The sequence below is a fragment of the Lepidochelys olivacea genome (genome assembly GCF_965140295.1).
Source record: "Lepidochelys olivacea isolate rLepOli2 genome assembly, chromosome: 10".
NCBI classification, from domain to species: domain Eukaryota; kingdom Metazoa; phylum Chordata; order Testudines; family Cheloniidae; genus Lepidochelys; species Lepidochelys olivacea.
Window position 1 is genome coordinate 18,534,024 of NC_140420.1, and position 23,974 is coordinate 18,557,997.

A 23,974-nucleotide genomic window follows, 5' to 3' on the forward strand; every position below is an offset into this window, starting at 1 on the left:
CACAGTTCATAATGATAGCTGAGCGAATAAAGGGGCTCCCCATCTCTGCCCAGAGGATTTTGTCTTGGATTACTTCACGTATCTGGGCATGTTATGACTTCGTGGGAATCCCTCGTCCACCTAACCTGACTGCTCACTCCACAAGATCTCAGGCTTCTTAGGCCACTTTCCTAGCTCAAGTCCCTATTCAAGATATCTGCAGGGCAGCAACCTGGCCCTCGGCGCACACATTCTCAGCACACTTGCCATTACCCAGCAAGCCAGAGATTATGCCAACTTCGGCCGGGCAGTGTTGCAGTCAGTGTGTCGTAGAATCATAGAATATCGGGGTTGGAAGGGACCTCAGGATTGGAAGGGACCATCTAGTCCAACCCCCTGCTCAAAGCAGGACCAATCCCCAACTAAATCGTCCCAGCCAGGGCTTTGTCAAGCCTGACCTTAAAAACCTCAAAGGCAGGAGATTCCACCACCTCACTAGGTAATGCATTCCAGTGCTTCACCACCCTCCTACTGAAAGTTTTTCCTGATATCCAACCTAAACCTCCCCCACTGCAACTTGAGACCATTACTCCTTGTTCTGTCATCTGCTACCACTGAGAACAGTCTAGATCCATCCTCTTTGGAACCCCCTTCAGGTAGTTGAAAGCAACTATCAAATCCCCCCTCATTCTTCTCTTCTGCATACTAAACAATCCCAATTCCCTCAGCCTCTCCTCATAACTTATGTGTTCTAGTCCCCTAATCATTTTTGTTGCCCTCTGCTGGACACTTTCCAATTTTTCCACATCCTTGTAGTGTGGGGCCCAAAACTGGACACAGTACTCCAGATGAGGCCTCACCAGTGTCGAATAGAGGGGAACGATCATGTCCCTTGATCTGCTGGCAATGCCCCCACTTATACAGCCCAAAATGCTGTTAGCCTTCTTGGCAACAAGGGCACACTGTTGACTCATATCCAGCTTCTCGTCCATTGTAACCTCTAGGTCCTTTTCTGCAGAACTGCTGCCTAGCCACTCAGTCCCTAGTCTGAAGCAGTGCATGGGATTCTTTTGTTCTAAGTGCAGGACTCTGCACTTGTCTTTGTTGAACCCCATCAGATTTCTTTTGGCCCAATCCTCTAATTTGTCTAGGTCCGTCTGTATCCTATCCCTACCTTCCAGAATATCTACCACTCCTCCCAGTTTAGTGTCATCTGCAAACTTGCTGAGGGTGCAGTCCACGCCATCCTCCGGATCATTAATGAGTCCTTGAACTCTGAGCCCATCTCCTGTGCAACTGGTTGTGAGTCATCTACATTGGAATGGACATGTGCAAGCACTCGAAGAAAAAATATTTGCTAACCTTTCTGTAACTGTTGTTCTTCGAGATGTGTTGCACATATCCATTCCAAGACCTGCCCGCTGTTCCCTCTCCTGAAGCGATTGGTAAGAATAACCTGAAGAGGTGTGGGGTCAGTGGGGCCCCTTATACTTGTGCTATGAGCATGTAGCATCAGGGGGTGCAGGAGCCGATCCGATGGAAAAAATTCTGGCAAATGTGCTCTGGGCACTCACACACCTACACTGGCAAGGACGTGCAACACATCTCAAAGAACAACAGTTACAGAAAAGTTAGTAACTTGTTTCTTTTGCGTGGATGGTTACTAAAGTTTCCAGTGTAACTTTGATCTTACTGTAAGGATGTCATTCTTTTAAGACGTTCAAGCTGCTATTAAATAGATGACCTAGAAAAAAAATCTTGAACTTTAAAAATAAGGGCATTTTAATTTATTTTATACAGGTTCAGATGCTAGTAGCAGAGCTGCGCCGAGTTACAGTTCTGTGGGATGAACTTTGGTTGGGAGTGCTGTTGCAGCAGCACATGTATGTCCTCAGACGGATTCAGCAACTGGAAGATGAAGTCAAGAGAGTTCAAAACAACAACACTCTACGGAAGTAGGTTTTCATGAATAACTTCTAAGTAAAAATGGGCGAGAGAAGACAGATTGTTGCTGCGCAGTAGAATTATTAAATTGACCAGTCATGCTTTTCCTCCTAAATCGGTATCAGAGGTCAGGGTGCCACAGCTGGTACTTTGGTGCACTCCATTTGCACCACACAGAAGGTGCAAGTGGAGCAAAATATACAGCAATACGTTCCTTGCTGTGGATTCCCCCAGTATGGAGCAGTCACCTGTGAGTGTAGAACTACAGAATTCATATCCTACTCCTTCCCTTCTTACAGCCCTAGTACAGGCTCCTGTCAGCTGTGTAGAGGTTTGTCAAGGGTAGAGATGGGAGTGGCTGGTGTACACTGTACTCCAGCTATTCACCTCTGGTGTACGGTGGTGGAGGGACAGTTAACAGCTCATGTTAGGCTTGTACAGGAAGCTTTAATCGATTTTCAGCTTGTCTTTTTCCCTTTCCTGGGTGGCTGTGTGGAGGAGGGAAGTGATGCTTTTTGAAGCACTTGTCTAGCCTCCAGAAGAATCAGATGACTTTCAGTCCTGCTCTCCCTGTCAATACTTCTGTCTAGCATGGAAGCAGACAATAAAGAAGCCAAAACTATTACTGCTTCCTCATATGCAGTGCTACATGCAGCCAGGGAGGGAGCAGCAGCTGCTCAGAGTCCTCCCTGCTCACACCAGAGCAGCTTCTGTGACTGGAAAGGAAGAAGTGACAGGCTGTGCCTCTATTCCCCATAGTGATGGGGCTGATTCAGAGGCTTCCGTTTAAAAAATTAGAAGCCAAAGCTCAGGGGACCATATTTTCAATATGTAACCAAATACAAATTTTCTTCTTAACACAGCCACCCTCAAAGGCCACAATGTAGAGAATTGGGAACCAAAGGTTGGACATCCCTGTCTTGACTGCTTTTCAGTTTGTTGTCTCTTATTAATGTGTGAGATCACCTTTATCATATATCTGTTTGATTCTAAGTTCTGCACTGGTAGGCAAGATTGAAGATGGAAAAATATACTAAATTTAACTAGTAACACTTCTGTGATTCGTCTTTTCAATGATAAGACATTTTATTTAGTATAATTTTGTACCCAACACTAGTGTTGTACCCAACATTTTTGAAATGTTAGACATAAGTGTTTCTGGTACGACTGATCTGTCTCCTGTCCTGAAACATCAACCATTGACAAGTTCCAAGTGTTTATTGCCTCCTCTTCTGAAAGGCATCACAAATGAAAGTCCAATGGATTTGGAAATATAAATTCAGGTTTGTTTTGCAGTGTTTTTTTATGAAGAAGAAAAGAGCTTGTTCCTTGGTGGTTGTTTGACAATTATTTATAATATAGACATTTATTTGACATTTATAATATAATATAGAAGTACTGTTAAGTGTTTTGGGTGTGCATAAGTAGCTTTTTTCTCTTCCTGGTATTAACATCTCGTTGGCTCACTTATGGGTTTTTAAATATTGCTTGCTGGTGTTAAAATACCTATTTTCTTCTATTTTATATTTATCCTGAAAGATTGGCATCTTAATTTAGACTTTGTATTTAACTGGGTAACTGTCAGTGTGATATATCCTATAATAAATATGCCTTTTGTTTTAAAATAGTTCATTTTTAAAGCTGGTATAGAATTATTTTTTCTCTCCTTCCTACATAGAGAGGAAAAGATAGCAATCATGCGTGAAAAGCATACAGCTCTAATGAAGCCCATTGTATTTGCTTTGGAACATGTACAAAGCATCACTGCAGCTCCTGCAGAAACTCCTCATGAAAAGTGGTTTCAGGACAATTATGGAGATGCAATTGAAAATGCTTTAGAAAAACTTAAGAACCCTTCTAATCCTGCTAAACCTGGAAGCAGCTGGATCCCATTTAAAGAGGTACTGTGTCTTCAACATGCTAGTAAAGAAAATTATATATAAAATCTGATAACTTTTTCTGCTACATATGATTAAACTAACTTCTTACTTGTTACTGGAATGACTAATGTACCAATCAAAGTCTCTTCCTCTGTATCATGGGTTTGAATGTCGTCATATTTTAGGGCAAGATCATAGCTGGTTGAATCTTGGAAGATTAACAAGGACAGATTTTGTGTCCTCATTACATAGCAAATATTTTTGTCTCGAGCAGAAGCTGACATTGGGAACTTGTTTAAAATCATAATAGGGCCAAATTAGGGCAGTGGTGCTCAAATTATAGTTTGCAGAATAACATGCTTAGGAACAAGGCACAGGTGCCTTAAGACAAAGGAAATATCCTCTCATGGATTAAGTAGACTGCAGAATGAAGCAGTGTGAGAGCTACCACTGCATCAATAAGCATCTGTCCTCCAGTACCATCTGACTATAGGTTGGCTTCATCCCTTGCAATTAGAGTAATGTTCCATGTGCACATTTTTTTTATGCCCTCTCCAGGCCTTTTAGGAGCTCTGTTATCACCACATCCTAGTATTTTGCCTCTGCCACAAATACAGCTTATATCTCTACCCTCTCCACTACTAACCTTCCAACCATTGATAGTACTTTCCTTTTTTAACCTCCTACCTTCTAGTCTGTGGGATCCTGGAAAATGATAGGAGCAAGCAGCTGTTCCTTTCCTGTTTTTCCCATCCTATCTCTTCAAATTTCTCCCCATCTCCCTCCCCATGAGCCTAGTTATCTCAGACTCTGCTACCGAACACATTTCCTCTCTTGGAAGTCCAGCAGTGCTCCAGTTAGTTTTAACAGCAGTCCTCAACTTCTCCAGTTCTCTTTACATGACCTGCTTTCTACCACCTGACAGTCTTACTCAAAGATCTCACAATTCTTGCAGTCTCTCCTAGTTCCTCCAGATACTGGCTTTGCCATCTCAGTACTGGAAGACTTGAGCTGCTAGATCAAGGTAGGAAATACAGCTCTTTTCTGAAGGTTTCTTTGGTGTGACTTTGTTATGAAGTAATGAGACTTTTATAATCCTTCCACCAATGCATTTGGTTGATATTTTTCTATTGGTTTAAGCCTGACTTTGGAGCTTCAACAAGTTCAATGAACTACCATGTTTTAAATTGTTTCATTAAAGGTCTCAAACCCAGCACTGTGTAGAGACAGTCTTCAATGTTAGCAGCTCTGGACCTGGCAGAACGTCTTTGTCACCTACTGTAATATGAGGCCTTTATCTGTTAGCGGTCCCTGTGGCAGGATGGGGAGCTATACCACCTGACTCCATTCCCATTATGCCACTGAGTTCCAGCTCAGGGCCCTTGTTTGGAACATCAGAACCAATCCTTCTCTGTCCCTTGCTGCTCCCTGAGCTGCCTCCTACCTTTCTTCCTCTATAGGCTTCCCCAGTGTCTTGCTCTGTTCTCCCTTTTTGGAGCATTGGATTCTCACCAGTTTCCTGGGATCCTCTCTGCAGGCCTTCTGCCTCTCTGGCAGCTGCCTTTTTCCTCAGGAGTTCCCCCTCTAACTGAGGTACCTTTTATCATGTCCAGGTGCTAAACTGTTGAATTAACTGCCTCCCAGTTACTTCATGAGTTAACTACTCCTAGGTGAACCTGAGCTGTCTCATTCCCCCTTGTGGAGCCTCTCAGAGGTAGGCTGTGCCCCTGACCCCTTCAGGTGCCTACCCTCTGACACCTGTGTATCTCCCACTTCATACCCGCTAAGTCTTAGGATCTGTCTTGTGACTCCTTTTTGGTCATCTCCTATCCTATTCTATTGCTGATGCTTTAGAGCGTTGTAGCAACAAAAGAGCTCTTACAGGCAGGAAAAGAGAACTGAAACCTGGTCTATACCAAGAGCTTACATTGGTGTAGCTATGTTTCTCAGGGGTGTGAAAAGTATAGAGACATAGGCTAAGTCTGTGCTACAGACCTATTACGATATAACTATGTTGCTCAGGGGTGTGAAAAATCCACCCACCTGAGCAACATAGGTCAGTATAACTATCCCTCTGTGTAGACAGCACTGTGTCGACAGGAGAGCTTCTGTTGACATAGCTACCACCTCTCAGGGAGGTGGATTAACTGCGCCGATGAAAGAAGCTCTCAGGTCGGCGTAGTAGCGTCTTCACTAAAGCACTGCAGCAGTGCCATTATAGCGCTGTATGTGAAGGCAAGCCCATAGCTATACCGACCTTAACCCCCAATGTAGACAGCACTAGGTCGATGGAAGAATTCTTCTAATCTACCACCTCTCAGAGAGGTGGATTTATATATACTGGCAGGAGAAGCCCTCCCGTGAATGTAGGTAGTGTCTATACTGAACCACTACAGCGTTTTAAGTGTAGACATACCTAAAGAGAGATGATGTCCAACTGTTAAATGGCCAGAGCCAACCTGGTAATTGAACCAGATTGGTAGATGGATGCTATTCAAGAAAACCAATTTATATATTAAAGTTAGCCTGTTCTGCAAAACAGAAGTGAGGAAACCTGCAGATTTCTTGGTAGCAAGTAACTTTCTAGTGCTCTGTCCTGTCCTTTCTTCTGTTCCCAAAACAGACCTAGTACCAAATCTTAATAAATACAGGAACTAGCCCCTTTAAGGGAGTTCCCTTCTTATAAATACAGTTTTCTCTAAGCCAAAATCTTTTCTTTTGTTAAATAAAAATGGTGAAAATAATGTTACTGTCTTTGATATGGTTTTGTCACCAATAAGAAAGAGATTCCTTCCTTCCTTCCCCCCAAAAGTGGAAAATCTGTTTGTTTTTGTAAATGTTTACCACTACATCAGCTTGAACCTCAGCTTTTTAACCATTTCTTTAAAAGGTTATGCTAAGTTTGCAACAAAGAGCACAGAAACGTGCTAGTTACATCTTACGCCTTGAAGAAATTAGTCCTTGGTTGGCTGCCACGATGAACACTGAAATAGCACTCCCTGGAGAAGTGTCCGCTAGAGACACAGTCACGATTCAAAGCGTGGGGAGTACTATCACAATTCTGCCTACTAAAACCAAACCCAAAAAACTCCTTTTCTTGGGTTCAGATGGGAAGAACTACCCATACCTTTTCAAAGGTAAGACCTGGAAATTTCCTCAGGATTGGGGTGGGAGGGAGTTACATGTTTTATATGTATGTTATTCAGGCTTACACTCACTTTAAATTAGAGAGTAGCACACCTAAAGTTGGAAAGATGTATTGTGAACATTGAGTGTGTATTCTGATAAAGTCAGCCTGGCCAAAAAACTTCTTAGGTAGCCCTTAAAATTATACCTGAACAGTGGATGAAAGACATTGTAGGTGTCCATATGTAATAGTATCCATCATCCATCAGCTTTTCTTTCCAGAAATTCTGTAAGATTCTTTGACTCTCAGAAGAAGAGGCCTGTGGGTCCTTGTGGCTGTTGCAACAGAAAACAGAGTCCCAGCTGCAGCCTGTTTTGATCTTTCTTCTCAGCTGAACTCTCTCACAAAACTCATGCAGTAGCCTGAAGAGAGAGCGTCAGCCTGAGGCGTGAATGGTAGTGAAGTGATCTGCAGAGCTGGCATTCCACTTGCATGCTTCTCCCGTGGAGTTAGAACAGCAGCCCAAGCGCAAGGACTGTTTTCTTAGCAAATACCCCATTGCTTAGGAACCCATTCTGGGCCTGGATAGATATATAGCTTTTTAAGTCTAAAATGAAATGTGCACTTCAGAAATGCTACTTTGGGGGATTCATTTAAGAAAAAAGAGCTTTTATTATTTTAGTTGTAGAAGCTAAATTTTAAACAGAATACTTTTAAATTTTATAATACAGGTTTAGAAGATTTACATCTAGATGAGAGAATCATGCAGTTTTTATCAATTGTGAACACCATGTTTGCTACAATTAATCGTCAAGAGACACCACGGTTTCATGCTAGGCACTATTCTGTGACTCCGCTGGGAACGAGATCAGGCCTGATTCAATGGGTGGATGGAGCCACTCCTTTATTTGGCCTTTACAAGCGGTGGCAGCAGCGAGAAGCTGCTTTACAAGCTCAAAAGGTAACTACTGTATTTTAAACTAATTAGCGCCTCTCAGAAGTGGAATATATTATAAGTTGCTTTAAAACCTAAAGCAAGTATTAAAATATTTTTCATTATTTTTATCTGTACATGCATTCGTTCTGAGCAGATCTGTATGTTCATATCTTATGGGTTTGATCAGATGTCAGGCAAAACTGTATAGACAAATTTTGTCTTTTAGAGAGAGGAACGTTTCTTAGGCATATTTTAATTTAATTATACTATTCTTGCATGATACTTCAAGGGTAGGAGCATTTTTGGATGGCTTGAGCTAAAGTTACTCTAAACCATTTGTTTCTTTTCATTCTTAGCTCTTTTGTCACTTTACCTTCTGTAGCTTTAGAAAGGGATTTTCAGAAGTGCTAAATGTTGTCCTAACCCTGCTGCCACTGAATTAGTTATAAAAGTCCCATTGACTTCAGTAGAAGTTGAGGTAAGACGGTGCTGAGTGCTTTGAAAATCACCGTCCTAAATTTAAAAAAAAAACCAATGTCCTGAATTTGAAATAGTTAGTCCAAGCGCTGCAAGTCATAATCAGGAGAGAGGATTTAGATTCCAACTTTTTTAGTCTGAACTGACTTTAGGATAACTTCAACTCAGTATTGTAGTAGAATAAATAAGATAGCTTTATAATTCAATTTCTTGTAGGCTCAGGATTCTTACCAGACCCCTCAAAATCCTGGAATAGTACCTAGACCCAGTGAACTTTACTACAGTAAAATTGGACCTGCTTTGAAGGCAGTTGGGCTTAGTCTAGATGTATCTCGTCGTGACTGGCCTTTGAATGTAATGAAGGCTGTTCTAGAGGAGCTTATGGAAGCAACTCCACCAAATCTTCTAGCTAAAGAACTTTGGTCATCATGTGCTACACCTGATGAGTGGTGGAGAGTTACACAGGTAAGCTAACCTACATTATTTTCCTTTTTAAAACCATATTTTTGACTTGAGTGAGGGGCAGTAGATGCTTGGGATGCTTATAGCAATGGCACTCTTGTAGGGACAGGTGAGCTAGTACTATTGAACCATCACTTACCAGAAGTGTGTGCTTTAATATGGGTAGTTGGAAGAAGGGAGCGAGAGAGATTGGAAGTAAAAGCAGAAAAAATGGTGACCTAGAAAGAAGTGGGAAACCTGATTACCTGTATCTTAATTAGCCTATTAATTGAAGTTCTTAAATAAATGAGTGCTCTGTTGGTAGATGTCCTGAGACAATCAGTAAAGGAGAACTTGCAACTGACTGCTGTGAATTATCCTAAAAAGAATAATAAAAATATTAAGTGATGTTTTTTTAAGGTTCATAAAACCCAAAATATTATTCTGAAATTTTCTTTAAAGTCATACGCAAGATCCACTGCAGTTATGTCCATGGTTGGCTATATAATTGGTCTTGGAGACAGACATCTGGATAATGTTCTTATCGACATGACTACAGGAGAAGTTGTACATATAGATTACAATGTTTGCTTTGAAAAAGGTAAAAAATATTTTCTTTTATATACATTGTTCAAATATAACCTTTTCTTAATAATTAAAAATCTGAATCTTTCTCTTGAAGGAAAAAGCCTTAGAGTACCAGAAAAAGTTCCGTTCCGGATGACACACAATATTGAAACAGCACTTGGAGTAACAGGAGTAGAAGGGGTTTTCAGGCTTTCTTGTGAACAGGTAGGCTGTGTGACTTCTAGAAATGTGGGGAACTCTCATCTGTGTTTGTTTGGAAATGCTTCCCTTCTCCTTACTGCCTTTTCAAAGCCTTATTCTATTCTTATTCTTTAAATGTTGTGTTTTGAGATGGAGGAAATAAGAGTATTATTTTGGGGACATTTTATATTTATGCGAAACCCTAAAAAAAAAATAAGTGTACAAGTATATAAAATTTAGCTCCAGATGTTGGCATAATCACAGTGGTCCATTGTTTGGCAGGTTTAACTGACTATTAAAAATTAGGCTCTCCAGATCAGAAATATAAAGTATTATGTTTAGAATACTATGTTAAAATTTGAGATAAATGCAATGTAAGAAGCACATAGCCAATCATACCTGTCAACCAATTAAAATTAGAAATAAGGCACACCTTTAACGTGAGCATGATTAACTATTGGAACAAACTACCAAGGGAAGTGGTGGATTCTCCATCTTTTGATGTCTTCAAATCAAGACTTGGATGCCTTTCTGGAAGATATGCTTTGGCTAAACATGGGTTATTGAGTACAGTACTGGGGTAATTGTGTGAAATGTACTGGCCTGTGATATACAGGTGGTCTAACTAGATGATCTGATGATATCTTCTGGCCTTAAGGTCTATGAATCTATTATGTCTTATGGGGATATATAAGATGGTTAGAGAATTTAATACCTGAAAAGTTTTTGTATTCTAATAGTAAATTGAGGGGGTGTTTCTGGAGAATTTGTGGTGATATGACAAAGAAGGCATTAAGTTTCACTGAGATCTTCACTTACTACTGAGCATGTTCAGAGACTTCTTTCAGCCCCTAAGAACCTTTTTATTTATTACTGCATACCAAACAAATGAAGTAGCTCTCCAGGAAGACTATATGTATTTCAGACTTCAGGTTTTTTTGGTGTACTGTCAAGGTTTTTTTTTTTTATTTAAAAAAAAAAAGAGAGAGAAAGAGATTTTTATTTTTTTATTTATATGTTACACAAGGGGGAAGTTGACATTTATTTACTCAACCATAACTCAGATGACTGAAGGGATTTTGCTTGGTTGTCATTATCTTTCCTCTTCTTTCTCTACTACTTTTCTTCTCTCTGTCTTCCCACCTCTGCACCCTTTATGCACAAATAAGAAAAGAAAAATCAGCTTTGGGCAGAGACAAATACAGAAAAATTCATCCCCAAAGTAAATGTTTTCAAAGAGTTAGGAGCTTGTGAAGAAAGGTTAGAACGCAAACTCTGGTGCAGCTGAAACTCAAGAAAGTGCTGTTTGAACTTGCAGCTATAATTGTATATACTTCAGTATATCCACCTTCAGGAAAGTTATGGATTGCTTTATTTAGCTATTCAAATATTAATGTATATATTGTATTTAAAAACTGTGCTATTTTATGAGGATAACTTAACCTGACTAAACTTGTTAAAATACACAAAATACAGGTTCTACATATTATGCGACGTGGGAGAGAGACTTTGCTTACGTTGCTTGAGGCTTTTGTTTATGATCCTCTTGTGGACTGGACAGCAGGAGGGGAAGCAGGATTTGCTGGGGCTGTGTATGGTGGTGGTGGCCAGCAGGCTGAAAACAAACAGAGCAAAAGAGAGATGGAAAGAGACATCACTCGTAGCCTCTTTTCTTCAAGAGTAGCTGAGATAAAGGTGAAGTAGAGTCACTAAAGTAAAATTTCACATTATACTATCAGATAAAACATTTTAAAAAAGCTAAAAGTCTCATGAATAGAAATTCTTCACATTTTAAAGTAGTTTTTGCATGTTAGAAATACTATTTACTAAGAGCATAATACTGACCTCTTTTATTGAGCTAATTCAGGCCCAGATTTAGGAAAGTCACTGTTTAGGAAGGACACTTAAGAACACGCTTAACTTTTAAGCACATGAAGGTTAAGTATGTGCTAAAGAAATTTCCTGCCTTGGGCCACAGGGTTGAAATCTGAAGCCTAGAGACATTGGTCAAAATATTGACCTATATCCTAAAAGCTTAATACCTGTGAGAGTGAAAGAAACCTGTACCCATGGATTACAGCTGAGCAGCTGCGCAGAAATGAAGTACTCCCTCCTCTATCCATTTGAATAAGTATCACATCTATTTTTCTAATTTCTATATCTTGATTTATAGGTAAACTGGTTTAAGAACAGAGATGAAATGCTGGTTGTGCTTCCTAAGCTGGACAGCAGTTTAGAAGAGTATCTAAGCTTGCAAGAACAGTTGACGGACATTGAAAAATTGCAAGGCAAATTACTAGAAGAGATAGAATTTCTAGAAGGAGCAGAAGGAGTGGATCACCCATCTCATACATTGCAGCACAGGTATCGAAATATCTATGCTTCTACAGTGCATTTATTTGAGGATCTTAAAGCTTTGTTTTATATTGCACTGTTAGCACATTGCAGCTTTTTATGAATAGGATGCTGTCTGCACACTGGTTAATTTTATAACGGTTACTTCGAACCCGAGATTGACAGCAGTGAGAAACCTGTTCTCACAGTGCAAATACAATTAGTTTTTAATATATTTGTTTTTAACTTTTTATAATATGTAATCCTGTGAAAATTATAAAACAGATTTTCAGATCAATTGAGTTAGTACTGCTTTGATCGGTGTAGTTAAATATTTCTCATATGGCGGTTAATAGATTCGCTGACTTCTATAACTCAGGTATTCTGAACACACCCAGCTGCAATCACAGCAAAGAGCTGTTCAGGAAGCAATCCAAGTGAAGCTGAATGAATTTGAGCAGTGGATAACACATTACCAAGCTGCTTTTAATAATTTAGAGGCAACACAACTTGCAAGTCTTCTTCAAGAAATTAGCACCCAAATGGACCTTGGTATGAAATAAACAGTATTGTATCCTTCTCTAGGTATTTTTATCCATGACAAAATAATTGAACTAGTATTTAAAACCAAATGTTTTCTTAACAAATGACTTAAAAGTATGTTTGTAATATTCTGGTTTTATACATATAAAGAAGTGATTTTAAATTATGGTCATATTACATATGTGATCACCAATAGTTACAGGAAAATAGTTAAAATTTAATCTCTTTCTTGAAAGGTCCCCCAAGTTATGTACCAGCAACAGCCTTTCTACAGAATGCTGGCCAGGCACATTTGATCAGTCAGTGTGAACAGCTAGAGGGAGAGGTTGGTGCTTTTCTTCAACAGAGGCGGTCTGTTTTACGTGGCTGTCTTGAACAGTTGCATAACTATGCAACAGTAGCTCTTCAGTATCCCAAAGCTGTGTTTCAGAAACACCGAATTGAGCAGTGGAAGACATGGATGGAAGAACTCATCTGTAACATGACCATAGAACGTTGTCAGGATCTCTACGGGAAGTAAGTTGACAGCACAATGGATTTCCCTAGTAATTTAATCCTTGCTACTTTCCAGATATCTTTATATTAAGCAGGAAATGTAAAATACTAAAGTTTTGTTTTATATTAAAATGCCATAGTCTTTCCAAGGACTGTTTCTTTTAAAGTGCTATTACAGAAGTTTTAAAAAGATAATAGAGAATATCTTGTAAAGTGTGGTCACAGCTTCATCCATGTAGTGACAAAACAGAACTATAAATATTGTTGCTTTATTTTGTGATTAATGGCTGTGCACAGCTCTAGGAAAGTGACCGTCATGGTTTAAAACAAAACAAAATGCTACCCCACACCAAGCAGAGTTTTGATCATGAAAAAGAAGTGCCTGAGACTCCATGAGGTCACTAGGGACTTTGGCATTGTTATCAAATACTACAATGATGGGTGGTAGAAAAACTCAAAAGCACAGTGAACTGGTATTTAGTAGCATGGTTCGTGGTTTTTAACATTAATTGTACTTCTGAAATTAGGAGACTTCTGGCTTGTTGTCCACAAATTGATCCTGAGAATAGATTTTAGTGTTAATGCTGGATTATAATCAAAAGGCAGAAAGGTAGGATGTCCATTGACTTACATCGGTGCTATTCTAAATTTATTGCCAACTCATTCCCTAAAAAATGTTGAAAGGTGACACTGAAGAAGGAAGACTTTATTTTAACTCAAAAAAAAAAAAATTTGCTAGATCAATATACTCAGTGCATCTACTGTATTAGAGATGTTCTGGAAACAAAGGATCGAATTCTGGGTAATGAAGGGGAAGTGAACGTAAGCTCTCCACCTCGATAAAAGGAGATGCATTCAAAACAAAAGCAGTGTTAATTTGCATTTGTATCCTGGCTTAGATCAACTCTCATGATTTCTTTTTGTGCCAAAAGTAGGGGGGGAAATGTGGATGGACATCATGACTTGGGTCAGGCACTTGTATAGAAGCAGACTAAAACTGGTTTGGAAGAACCAAAATTTTCAGAAAAGGGGGAGGGGGTGGGAATCTTGTGAATTTTTTGCCATCTTTTTTTTTTTTTTTTGACCGAGAGACTTGATCTACACCAGAGCTGTCCATGCACTATTGTACTCCATGTCAGGAGCCATTGAATGAGTTACAAGTCCATGATTTGACAGAAGAGCCAAAGTAAGGTGGCCATCGTCCACTTTGTTCACATCTAGAATTTGGCCCAAAATATTTGATGATTCAGTTCCTATTTAAATAAGGAGTACTCTTCCTAGGGAATGGAATGCAGCTTGTTAGAGCGTCAGAAAGGAGAACTTGTCATTTTGTTGTCATTTTACAGGTATGAAATGCAGTATGCTCCTCAGCCACCTCCAGCTGTATGTCAGTTCATAACTGCTACAGAAATGACTCTTCAAAGATATGCAGCAGATATAAACAACAGACTAATCAGACAGGTGGAACGTTTGAAACAAGAAGCAGTCACTGTGCCAGTGTGTGAGGAACAGTTGAAAGAAATTGAACGCTGCATTAAGGTTTTCCTTCATGAAAATGGAGAGGAGGGGTCATTGAGCCTAGCAAGTGTTATAATATCTGCTCTTTGCACCCTTACAAGGTGAGCTGTCTGTTTATAAAATATACTATAGGTAGATGATCTCATGGTCCCTGGATAGACTGCCCCCTATGAGACCGTTTTCCAGTCCCCTTAGTGTACCCTTTCCAGTTTCAGGCCTGTGCCTCCACTTCTTTTTGTGGTGGGGGTCTTGTGATCCAACCACTGTCTCTGGGTTACAGCCCCCCTGGCTACCACCTGTGACTAATTCAGGATATCCAGCGGGGGTTGGATACTGCAAGGTTTCCCTTTTGGGAGCCTTGTGACTGTATGTGTGTGTAGTAATGCAGAAACAGCTGATTTAAAAAAAAGAGCATGATTTATTTTTCCTAAAGATACTCAGTGCTTAGAGAAGTGGATTTAAAATAAGAAACCTACATGCATATTTCCTTACCTAAGCTTTTAACCTCTTAATCCATAGCTGAGATTAAAGAGTCTGGCTTATTCCCCATCTCTTGAGTTGGGTGAAACAGTCTGTCCTGCTTGCAGCTTTTCCCCCCAGTCCCTGAATGTCAGTCACTGTTAGCCTTTTCACTGTCACATCCTGACCAGCCTCTCTGACCACTTCCCCACCTACTTTGACTTTTCTGCCAGAAGCACCTTTTAAACTTGTCAGGATTTTCTGATCTTTCAGGTTCTCCTTTGATCTCAGTTCAACTTTGGAAGAGTAAAACAACCTAGCTTGGATGAATCCAATATCATCATCATGTCGTCGTCCCCTCACCAACCCCCCCCCCCCCCCCACGCACACGATGGCCGAGCCACTGTTATCTTAATTCCCTTGTAGCTGCCTACCTAAGAGGCTGTCTTATCTGTCTCATTGTGTTACTCCTCTTACCTGGCTCCTCAACATCCTTTTACAGCCTCCTTTGATTTCACGCTATGCATTTAGGCAGGCAGCAATACACAATTGCTGGGAAACAGTCACACAGTATTCATAAGAAATATAACAGACATTTTCCCAGGTCATCACAGATGATTATATATTCCTTTTTTGGCCAAAAAAGGTAATTTTTTTTACACTTGAGTTATTGATTTTAATTAGAAAATCATTTTATCAATTTAATATCAGTATTAGAAATCTAAATTATCATATTGCCTAGAATATACTATAAAATATGTTGCCTTTTTTTAAGATCTGTTCCATTCCATGTTTTTATGGCTAGCTTATCAATTTAAGTGGTAGCAAAGTAAACGTAATATGCATTAGCACATGTGCTTTTACTTGTCTAACAGAAATATTGCTTCATTTAGACGTAATCTAATGATGGAAGGTGCTGCATCTAGTGCTGGAGAGCAGCTGGTTGATCTGACTTCAAGGGATGGAGCCTGGTTCTTGGAGGAGCTGTGTAGCATGAGTGGGAATGTTACATGCCTCGTGCAGTTGTTGAAGCAATGTCATCTGGTCCCACAAGACTTGGACATTCCAAACCCAATTGAAGCATCAGAAGCAGTTCACTTAGCTAATGGAGTTTACATCTCACTTCAGGTGAAGTGTACTTTTATGCCATTGTTTTTTTCCCCATTGTTTTTTTGGCTTTGGTGGAGCCATATAGTTTATGTTGTGTTCCAGAAATTCTCCTAAAAAAGTATTTATAATTATTTTACATTATCACCAGAAGTCTTTCATCAGGAATTAGTCTTAAATATCCCATTTATTCCCTGACTCTCAACCTATTATTTTTACTATCTTTACTTCATATTTAAATGACTAAAACAAACTATTAATGCAACCCAAAATTTTGAAAAAAGTTACTATTTATTAACCATAATGAGATATAGAAGATGGGGATAGTCAAATTAGTCAAAGTAACAACAATTAGTCAAACAACAAATTAGTCAAAGTAACAGCTTTATGTCTTGCTGTTATTTCATAGTATTCCATGACCCCTATCGCTGGGAGTCCAAAAAGGTTTCCAAATAGTGTTTAAAATTTCTCATTTCTATTTATTTCTAGCTACAGTTTATTCCCCCCCCCCCCCAAAAAAAAAACAAAAAACAAAACAAAAAAACCACAAGCTGTTTGAAACACACTAAAGGAATACTTTACAGGCCTCAGCTCCCAGACGCGGGGGGGGGGGGGGGGAGATTAACTATCTTCATTTTACCTACAGAAGAGTGCTAATCCATAGAAACTTTTCACTTTAAGGGCAACTCTGAATCATATGGATCAAATACTTGGTTTTCACCAGCCATCCATTTGGCTATGACAGGTGTGACTGTTACATTTTTGAGGATTTTCGTGCTCCCGAGTCACTTTTCAAAAACACTCTTTACCCACCTTTATAAAGGGCTTTGACAGTCTCTGAAGAAAGGTGCTATTTTATAAGTGCAAAGCATTAACCCATGTTTCAGAAGCATGCATATAACTTAATTGCACTGCACACAAATATGGTCATATTTCCTTTTGAGTTCTTGGATGAGACTTGAAAATCTTACTAAACTAAGCTAACTAACCTTTCTTTTGGTGCATCCTGTCTTGTTTTGGAGATGGAGGGCACTGGCTGATACCTTACACAATGTGCTTTAGCCCTCAGATGCATTCTGCTTAGTGAAAATAGTGGTTCTCAAAATGAAGTCTCTGTACTACCAGTCATCTGCAGAGCACTTGCAGTTAGTCCTTGCAGAGCTGATTGGTCACATGGTGCTAGAGCTCCTAATTTCTAGTTGCTAAACAGCAGTCAGATAAGCTAAAACTACTTTAAATGTTTTCCAATTATTTTTCCATACAAAATTGGTTATTTGCTACAGAGTGGTGGTTCAGTAATCTGCATAAGTCATGAAAAGGTGACAAAGTGGGCAACAAGACACTTTCTCTAAGATATTGCCTTTACTACTTAATGTTTTAAAACCCTTTGGTTTATGTAAAATGCCATTGCTTTAGGTTTAGAACATCTAAATTCAAAGTTACAGGGCTTCCTATTCTCAATTTATATGATAAAATATTTGAATCAAGTTTCTGATCCTTTTGCTAGTCAATAGTCTATTGTCTTCAAACAACCTTTACTGTAGGTGGCATACTTATAATATAAATAAGTCATTGCATAGGACACCTAAAAAGGGAAGAAGCTATTTTTTTTCTTCTTCTTGCATATTTCTGACAGGAATTGAACTCAAACTTCAGGCAGATCATTTTTCCAGAAGCTCTTAGGTGTTTAATGAAAGGAGAGTACACTTTAGAAAGTATGCTTCATGAACTGGACAATCTTATTGAACAAACAACTGATGGAGTCCCTTTGCAAACGCTGGTTGAATCTCTTCAAGCTTATTTAAGAAATACAGCTATGGGGCTAGAAGAAGAAACACATACTCATTACATTGATGTTGCAAGGTAAATAGTTTTGTGTGTGTTTCCTTTAGTTCAAATTCAGTATGTTTTGCCGTATTCTAACCCACCATATCCAATTGTTGGTTTGTCTTTAATTTGATTATTTGTCACCTAACAATGAATAATAGTAAAATGAGTATAAATGTGAGATTATGAAAACTTTTATATTTTAATCAGCATAAATTAGACATTAAGATACATTTGATGTTTGGGGTATTTCCCAAAGTGTCCAGGCAACACAAGACCATTCTTTTAGCCAGACACTTTTATGTTAGAGATTTAAAAAGAAAAACTTAGGAAAATATGGAGAGATGAGATTTCAGGAGAGCAAGTGTCTTTAAAATCTGAGAAGGTTGTGAACTGGAGTGAGGAATTCATAATTTTTGCAGTTCCTGCAGCAGCCACTGTTTGAATGAGTTTTCTGCACAAGACTTCCTGGTCAGATAGAATCACCAGTGGCCATAGGTATTTTTGGTAGCAAAAATATCTTAACCCCTTTATCTTTTTCCTAGAATACTTCATGCTCAGTATGGTGAACTAATTCAGCCAAGAAATGGTTCAGTTGATGAAACTCCAAAAATGTCAGCTGGTCAGATGCTTTTGGTTGCATTTGATGGAATGTTTGCCCAAGTAGAAACTGCATTTGGCTTGTTAATTGAAAAGGTATGGCTTTATTTTTCAAAATATCCTTGAGGCATAAGGCATTTATAAAACAAGAAAATAATCCTTTCCTTACTTTCATTCAGCTAAACAAGATGGAAGTACCTGTCACTTGGCGTAAGATTGATATAATCAGGGAAGCCCGGAGCACTCAAGTTAATTTCTTTGACGATGACGATAATCGACAAGTTCTAGAGGAGATTTTCTTTCTAAAGAGACTACAGACAATTAAAGAATTTTTCAGACTCTGTGGTACATTTTCTAAAACTTTGTCAGGTAAATATGCATGAATGTAAAAGAAACCATTTTTGTTTCATAGCAATAGGAAACCTCCCTGTTCTACACCATTTTACCTGTGATCTGAGTACAGAGTGAAACTAATCTGTATTTTTGTAACTTACATATTTTAAGATGCTAGTGTCTAGAACAGGGGGTCTCAAACACGAGGCCCGCGGGGTTCTTCCCTGCAGCCCGCCAAGCTCCACACGACTTCTGTCCCCTGTCCCATCCCCAGCCTACCTCCAGGCCCGGGGTGGGCAAACTATAGACCTGGACCGGATCCGGCCCATGGATTTGCCAACCCTGTGGTGCTGAGGGCCCCACGCCACTCCGGGAAGTGGCTGGCACCACTTCCCTGCAGTCCCAGGGGAACGGGGAGCAGAGAACTTCGTGAGCTGTTTTTGCCTGTGGTTATCTCCCCTGAAGCTCCCATTGGCCGGGAATGGGGAAGCGCGGCCAGTGGGAGCTTCGGGGGAGGTACCCACAGGCAAGAACAGCTCACGGAGTTCTCTGCTCCCCCTTCCCCCGGGGCTGCAGGGAAGCAGTGCCCACCGCTTCCCGGAGCGGTACGGGGCTGGGGCCAGAGCCAGGGAGCCTACCCTGGCCCCGGTGCGCACCCCCGCCACCCTGGAGCCCCTCAAGGTAAGTAGCGCCGGGCCGGAACCCCGAACCCCTCCTGCACCCCAACTCCCTGCTCTGAGCCCCCTGCCTGCACCCCAACCCCTGCCACACCCCGCACTCCCTCCTGCACCCCAACCCCCTGCCCTGAGCCGCCTGCCACACCCCTCCTGCACCCCAACCCCCTGCCCTGAGCCCCCTGCCTGCACCCCAACCCCCTGCCACACCCCGCACTCCCTCCTGCACCCCAACTCCCTGCCCTGAGCCCCCTGCTGCACCCCGTGGGCAGGGGTGGGGATGGAGTCAGGGGCGGGGGCAGTGGCCCTCAGGCCAATGTATGAGTCCTCATGTTGCCCTCCTGGTGATTCGAGTTTGAGACCCCGGTCTAGAAAATAAATGTAAATTCTGTCATGTAATAATGTTGTTGTCTATGCAGAAAATAAATGAAATTTTTCTAGATATACAAAATGTTTATATGAAATATTGTTTATTTTTTAAAGGATCAAGTTCACTTGAAGATCAGAACACAGTAAATGGACCTGTGCAAATTGTCAATGTGAAAGCCCTTTATAGAAATTCTTGTTTTAGTGAAGACCAAATGGCTAAACCTATAAAGGCATTTACAGCAGATTTTGTGAGACAGCTTTTAATTGGCCTTCCAAATCAAGCCTTGGGGCTTACCTTGTGCAGTTTCATCAGTGCTCTGGGTGTGGATATCATTGCTCAAGTAGAGGCTAAGGACTTTGGAGCAGAAAGCAAAGTTTCTGTGGATGACCTGTGTAAGAAAGCTGTAGAACACAATATCCAAATTGGCAAGTTCTCACAGTTGGTCATGAACAGGGCAACAGTATTGGCCAGTTCATATGACACAGCATGGAAGAAACATGATTTAGTGCGCAGACTTGAAACCAGTATTTCTTCTTGCAAGACTAGCCTTCAGAGGGTGCAATTGCATATTGCCATGTTCCAGGTAAAACCATATGTAAACTCTTTCCAAAATTGTTCATCTAAAAATATGCATCAGTTGTGTCATGCAGGTACATAAAATGCATATTGCTTGTGGAGTGTATAATGAATGTCGGTGGTTTTTAGTAAACTTAATTTAGTTTTCAGTTTTAAAATTTTGTTTAATACACAGATGTGGAAGAATAGCGTAGCATGCTGGTGGTAGCTTGTGGAGCTAGCTGCTCTCAAGGGTGCAGACATGACCATTTGTAATTTAAGTTTTGGAAATAACCATATATAAACCAGTGTCTGGCTATGCCAGAAGAAGGACCAGAGACACTGGATGTGTTTTAATTAGGCCATAAATGTATTTTTAAATGTCTGGGAGTACCCGACAGATACAAGTGTATGGTGCAGGTAATTCCGTAATTATTTCAGTGTGTACCCGGGAGGCTTCCATCAGCCCTCTCCCTTACCCATTGTGATCCTCAAGCAACCCGCAGCTTGGACCTCCCCTTCCCCTCTCTGAATAGGGGTAAGAGAGGCTGTAAAGGGAGGGGATTTGGCTTCCTGCGGTACCAGTCATAGGAGCCCCAACCCCACCCCCTCTCTTTCCCACTCCTTTAAAGGATATCTCCTTTAAATCTTTGGGATTTAAAGGAGTGCAGTGCCCACAGTGAAAAATCCACACCCCTGAGTGACATTTATACCAACCCAATCCTCTGTGTAGATAGCGCTTTCTTGACAAGAGAGCTTCTCCCATCGACATAGCTACCATCTCTTGGGGAGGTGGATTAACTCTGCCAATGGGAGAAGCTCTCCCATCAGCGTAGTAGCATCTTCACTGAGTGCTACACAGCACAGCTGCACCGCTGTATGTGAAGACGAGCCTTTAATGATTTCTGCTATGTAGATATTTGGTTGAGTGTAGTATTGTGATAAGTCTTCCTTTTGGAATGTTTTGTATGTTTTAGAAAAGTGGAGTAGGAAATTGTTTTTTATTTTAAATGTAAATGAGTTGTTTTTAAAAATAATAAGCAATAACAATTAAAACATTAATTGCTAAACTGTTTCATAGATGTCTTCTCAAATATTCTGTTTGTTAACCTGTGATGGGTTTAAAAAAAAAAGTATAAAGTGTAATCCATTTTCCTTTGGATTAAGGGTACAGAGATAAATATTTTTCTGAAGGGTTAATAATAAATGGTTAATTTAGTTCAACAGGACAGTACATTATTTGTATCCATGGCATATAACCATCTGTATCACTTTCTACTGATGTTCATAACTATCTATGATGCCTGCTGCTTATATCTGTAACATATTTGCCATTTATTAATTGTTTAACCCTTTATAAATATATCCTTGATATAAAATGTAACCATGATGTTAGAATTAATGTTGTCTTTTAAAAGTTTAACATTTTTGAAAGAAATTATATAAACTTCAATACAAATATTTTCTCTGAAAAAGTGGCAGCATGAAGATCTCCTTATCAGTCGCCCACAAGCCATGTCCATTACTCCTCCACCCCGTTCTGCAATTTTAGCCAGCATGAAAAAGAAACTTCATACGCTCAGCCAGATCGAAGCTTCAGTTGGAACAGTTCAGGTATTTTCTTTTTTTGGGTGTGTTTTTGCAGCATGTATAAATGTGAATTCTTTCTCATTGTGTGGACTGCATTAGTACATTCCAAAAGTGTCCACCTCTTGCTCACCATAATTCTGGATATTAGCCAATGTGAGCTAACATCTTTTACCTGGCCTTGTTAGTCTGAGTTGCCTTTCTCTGTCCCACCTTTTGCGTAGTTATTCCATTACTTCATCCCTCTGCCTCAGCAGACACAGCATTCTCTGCTTGGGATGGCAGGAAATTTGCTCTATGACTAAATACCCAGGTATACAAAGCATCCTTCTCCTGAAGGCTGAGACACTTATCCTTCAAGAGGATGGGTAGTCCCATGGGTAGAGTTTTGGGTTTTTTTAAACAAAGTCTTTGTGTTTTTTTGCAATTTTTTGGTTGATCATTTTCTCAATATAGGAGAAGCTAGCAGCACTTGAAGCAAGCATTGAGCAGCGTTTGAAATGGGCAGGAGGTGCCAATCCTGCATTAGCCCCAGTCCTACAAGATTTTGATGCCACTATTGCTGAAAGAAGAAACCTTGTCCTTAAAGAAAGTCAAAGAGCAAGTCAGGTACTATAAGCTATTTCACCGAAAGTTTGTTCAGCCCTGCTACAGGTAGGGTTTGGAAAATCTCTGGTGCCAGTAAATCTCTGGTGGAATTTTTGGGAATTCCAACTGCTTTTAAATTAGAAAAAATTATATAATGTTATTGCCCATGAATTGACAGTTGTTACTACTGCCTGCTTTGAGTGCTCTTGTCTAGAAGTAGACTTGCAGATAAAAGCCTTGAAGCTTCATTGTGTTTTTATTTGATGTAATATGCAATTTAATTGGGGTGGTTCTCACTTTTTCCACTTTGTAGGTTACTTTCCTCTGCAGTAACATAATTCATTTTGAAAGTTTACGCACTAGAACAGCAGAAGCCTTGAGTCTTGATACTGCATTGTTTGAACTTATCAAACGTTGTCAACAAATGTGTTCATTTGCATCACAGTTTAACAGTTCAGTCTCTGACCTGGAGCTACGTTTACTTCAGAGAGTGGTGAGTAAAGTTAATGGGGGAGACGGATTGTAAAACACAACATAATTACCAAACTTATGAATGGCTTCTCCACTTCATTTTCACTTACTAGTTTTGTGTGCTTGTTTTAGCAAGTAAAGGGTATTGGGTTAAATCCATTTAGCAGTAAACATAAAATGGAAGTACTTGTATAGTAAATTATTGTATCTAGATGGAGCTTAAAATTTTCTTTTTTCAGGGCACCAATCTTGAACATCCTATTGGTAGCTCTGAATGGCATCTCTCAGCTCACAAACAACTAACCCAGGACATGTCTACGCAGAGGGCAGTGCAAACAGAGAAAGAACAGCAGATAGAAACAGTTTGTGAAACAATTCAGAATCTGGTTGATAGTATTAAAACTGTGCTCACTGGTCACAACAGACAACTTGGAGATGTCAAACATCTGCTGAAAGCAATGGCAAAGGTAATGCCCAAAACTTCCACTGTTTTGTTACAGAAGACCTACCTAGTGTTCAAGAAAAAAAAATTACCAGGGTATTCATATTAGGCTACCTCATGGTATCCCCTAAAATTAAATATTTAATAATGGTGATTCCTGCTCACGTACATAGGGTTGAACCGATTAACACTTTGAGATCAAAGAAATTTTACTCAAGGGTATATTGAGTAAAGGGGTTCAGGTCGGAGTGATACAAGTTGATCAGATATTGGTAGACCTAAAGCTTGCCTTTTTTGTACGTATGTCTCTGTTTCTGTTTTAACCCACACACGCGCACAAACCTTTTTAAAATGCTGGACATGTCCAACATTTCCTTTTCAAGTTAGATAAATCTGAAGAAAAATTTTCTTATATTGATATTACAGTCACTTATGTACATGGTGTTCATAGGAAAACCCATCAAAGGCTGTAGAGGCAGGCAACTGCTAAGCTTTTCTAAGGTACAGAACAAAGCAAA

At 39.9% G+C, this 23,974-nt stretch overlaps 1 protein-coding gene across 2 annotated transcripts in view; it reads left to right on the top strand.

The window, feature by feature from the left end:
* Positions 1-23,974, top strand: part of SMG1 (SMG1 nonsense mediated mRNA decay associated PI3K related kinase) — a 117,850-nt gene that overhangs the window by 87,771 nt on the left and 6,105 nt on the right. For both annotated transcript variants that reach the window (XM_084642090.1, XM_084642089.1), the window contains exons 38-58: positions 1,780-1,934; positions 3,602-3,824; positions 6,694-6,940; positions 7,662-7,891; positions 8,561-8,809; positions 9,248-9,386; positions 9,468-9,577; positions 11,030-11,248; positions 11,727-11,917; positions 12,267-12,439; positions 12,667-12,946; positions 14,272-14,544; positions 15,796-16,030; positions 17,646-17,872; positions 18,382-18,532; positions 18,616-18,805; positions 19,927-20,396; positions 21,845-21,982; positions 22,412-22,564; positions 22,857-23,036; positions 23,254-23,481. In XM_084642090.1, coding sequence (XP_084498216.1) covers positions 1,780-1,934; positions 3,602-3,824; positions 6,694-6,940; positions 7,662-7,891; positions 8,561-8,809; positions 9,248-9,386; positions 9,468-9,577; positions 11,030-11,248; positions 11,727-11,917; positions 12,267-12,439; positions 12,667-12,946; positions 14,272-14,544; positions 15,796-16,030; positions 17,646-17,872; positions 18,382-18,532; positions 18,616-18,805; positions 19,927-20,396; positions 21,845-21,982; positions 22,412-22,564; positions 22,857-23,036; positions 23,254-23,481 — 4,461 coding nt within the window. The remainder of the gene's footprint in view (positions 1-1,779; positions 1,935-3,601; positions 3,825-6,693; positions 6,941-7,661; positions 7,892-8,560; positions 8,810-9,247; positions 9,387-9,467; positions 9,578-11,029; positions 11,249-11,726; positions 11,918-12,266; positions 12,440-12,666; positions 12,947-14,271; positions 14,545-15,795; positions 16,031-17,645; positions 17,873-18,381; positions 18,533-18,615; positions 18,806-19,926; positions 20,397-21,844; positions 21,983-22,411; positions 22,565-22,856; positions 23,037-23,253; positions 23,482-23,974) is intronic.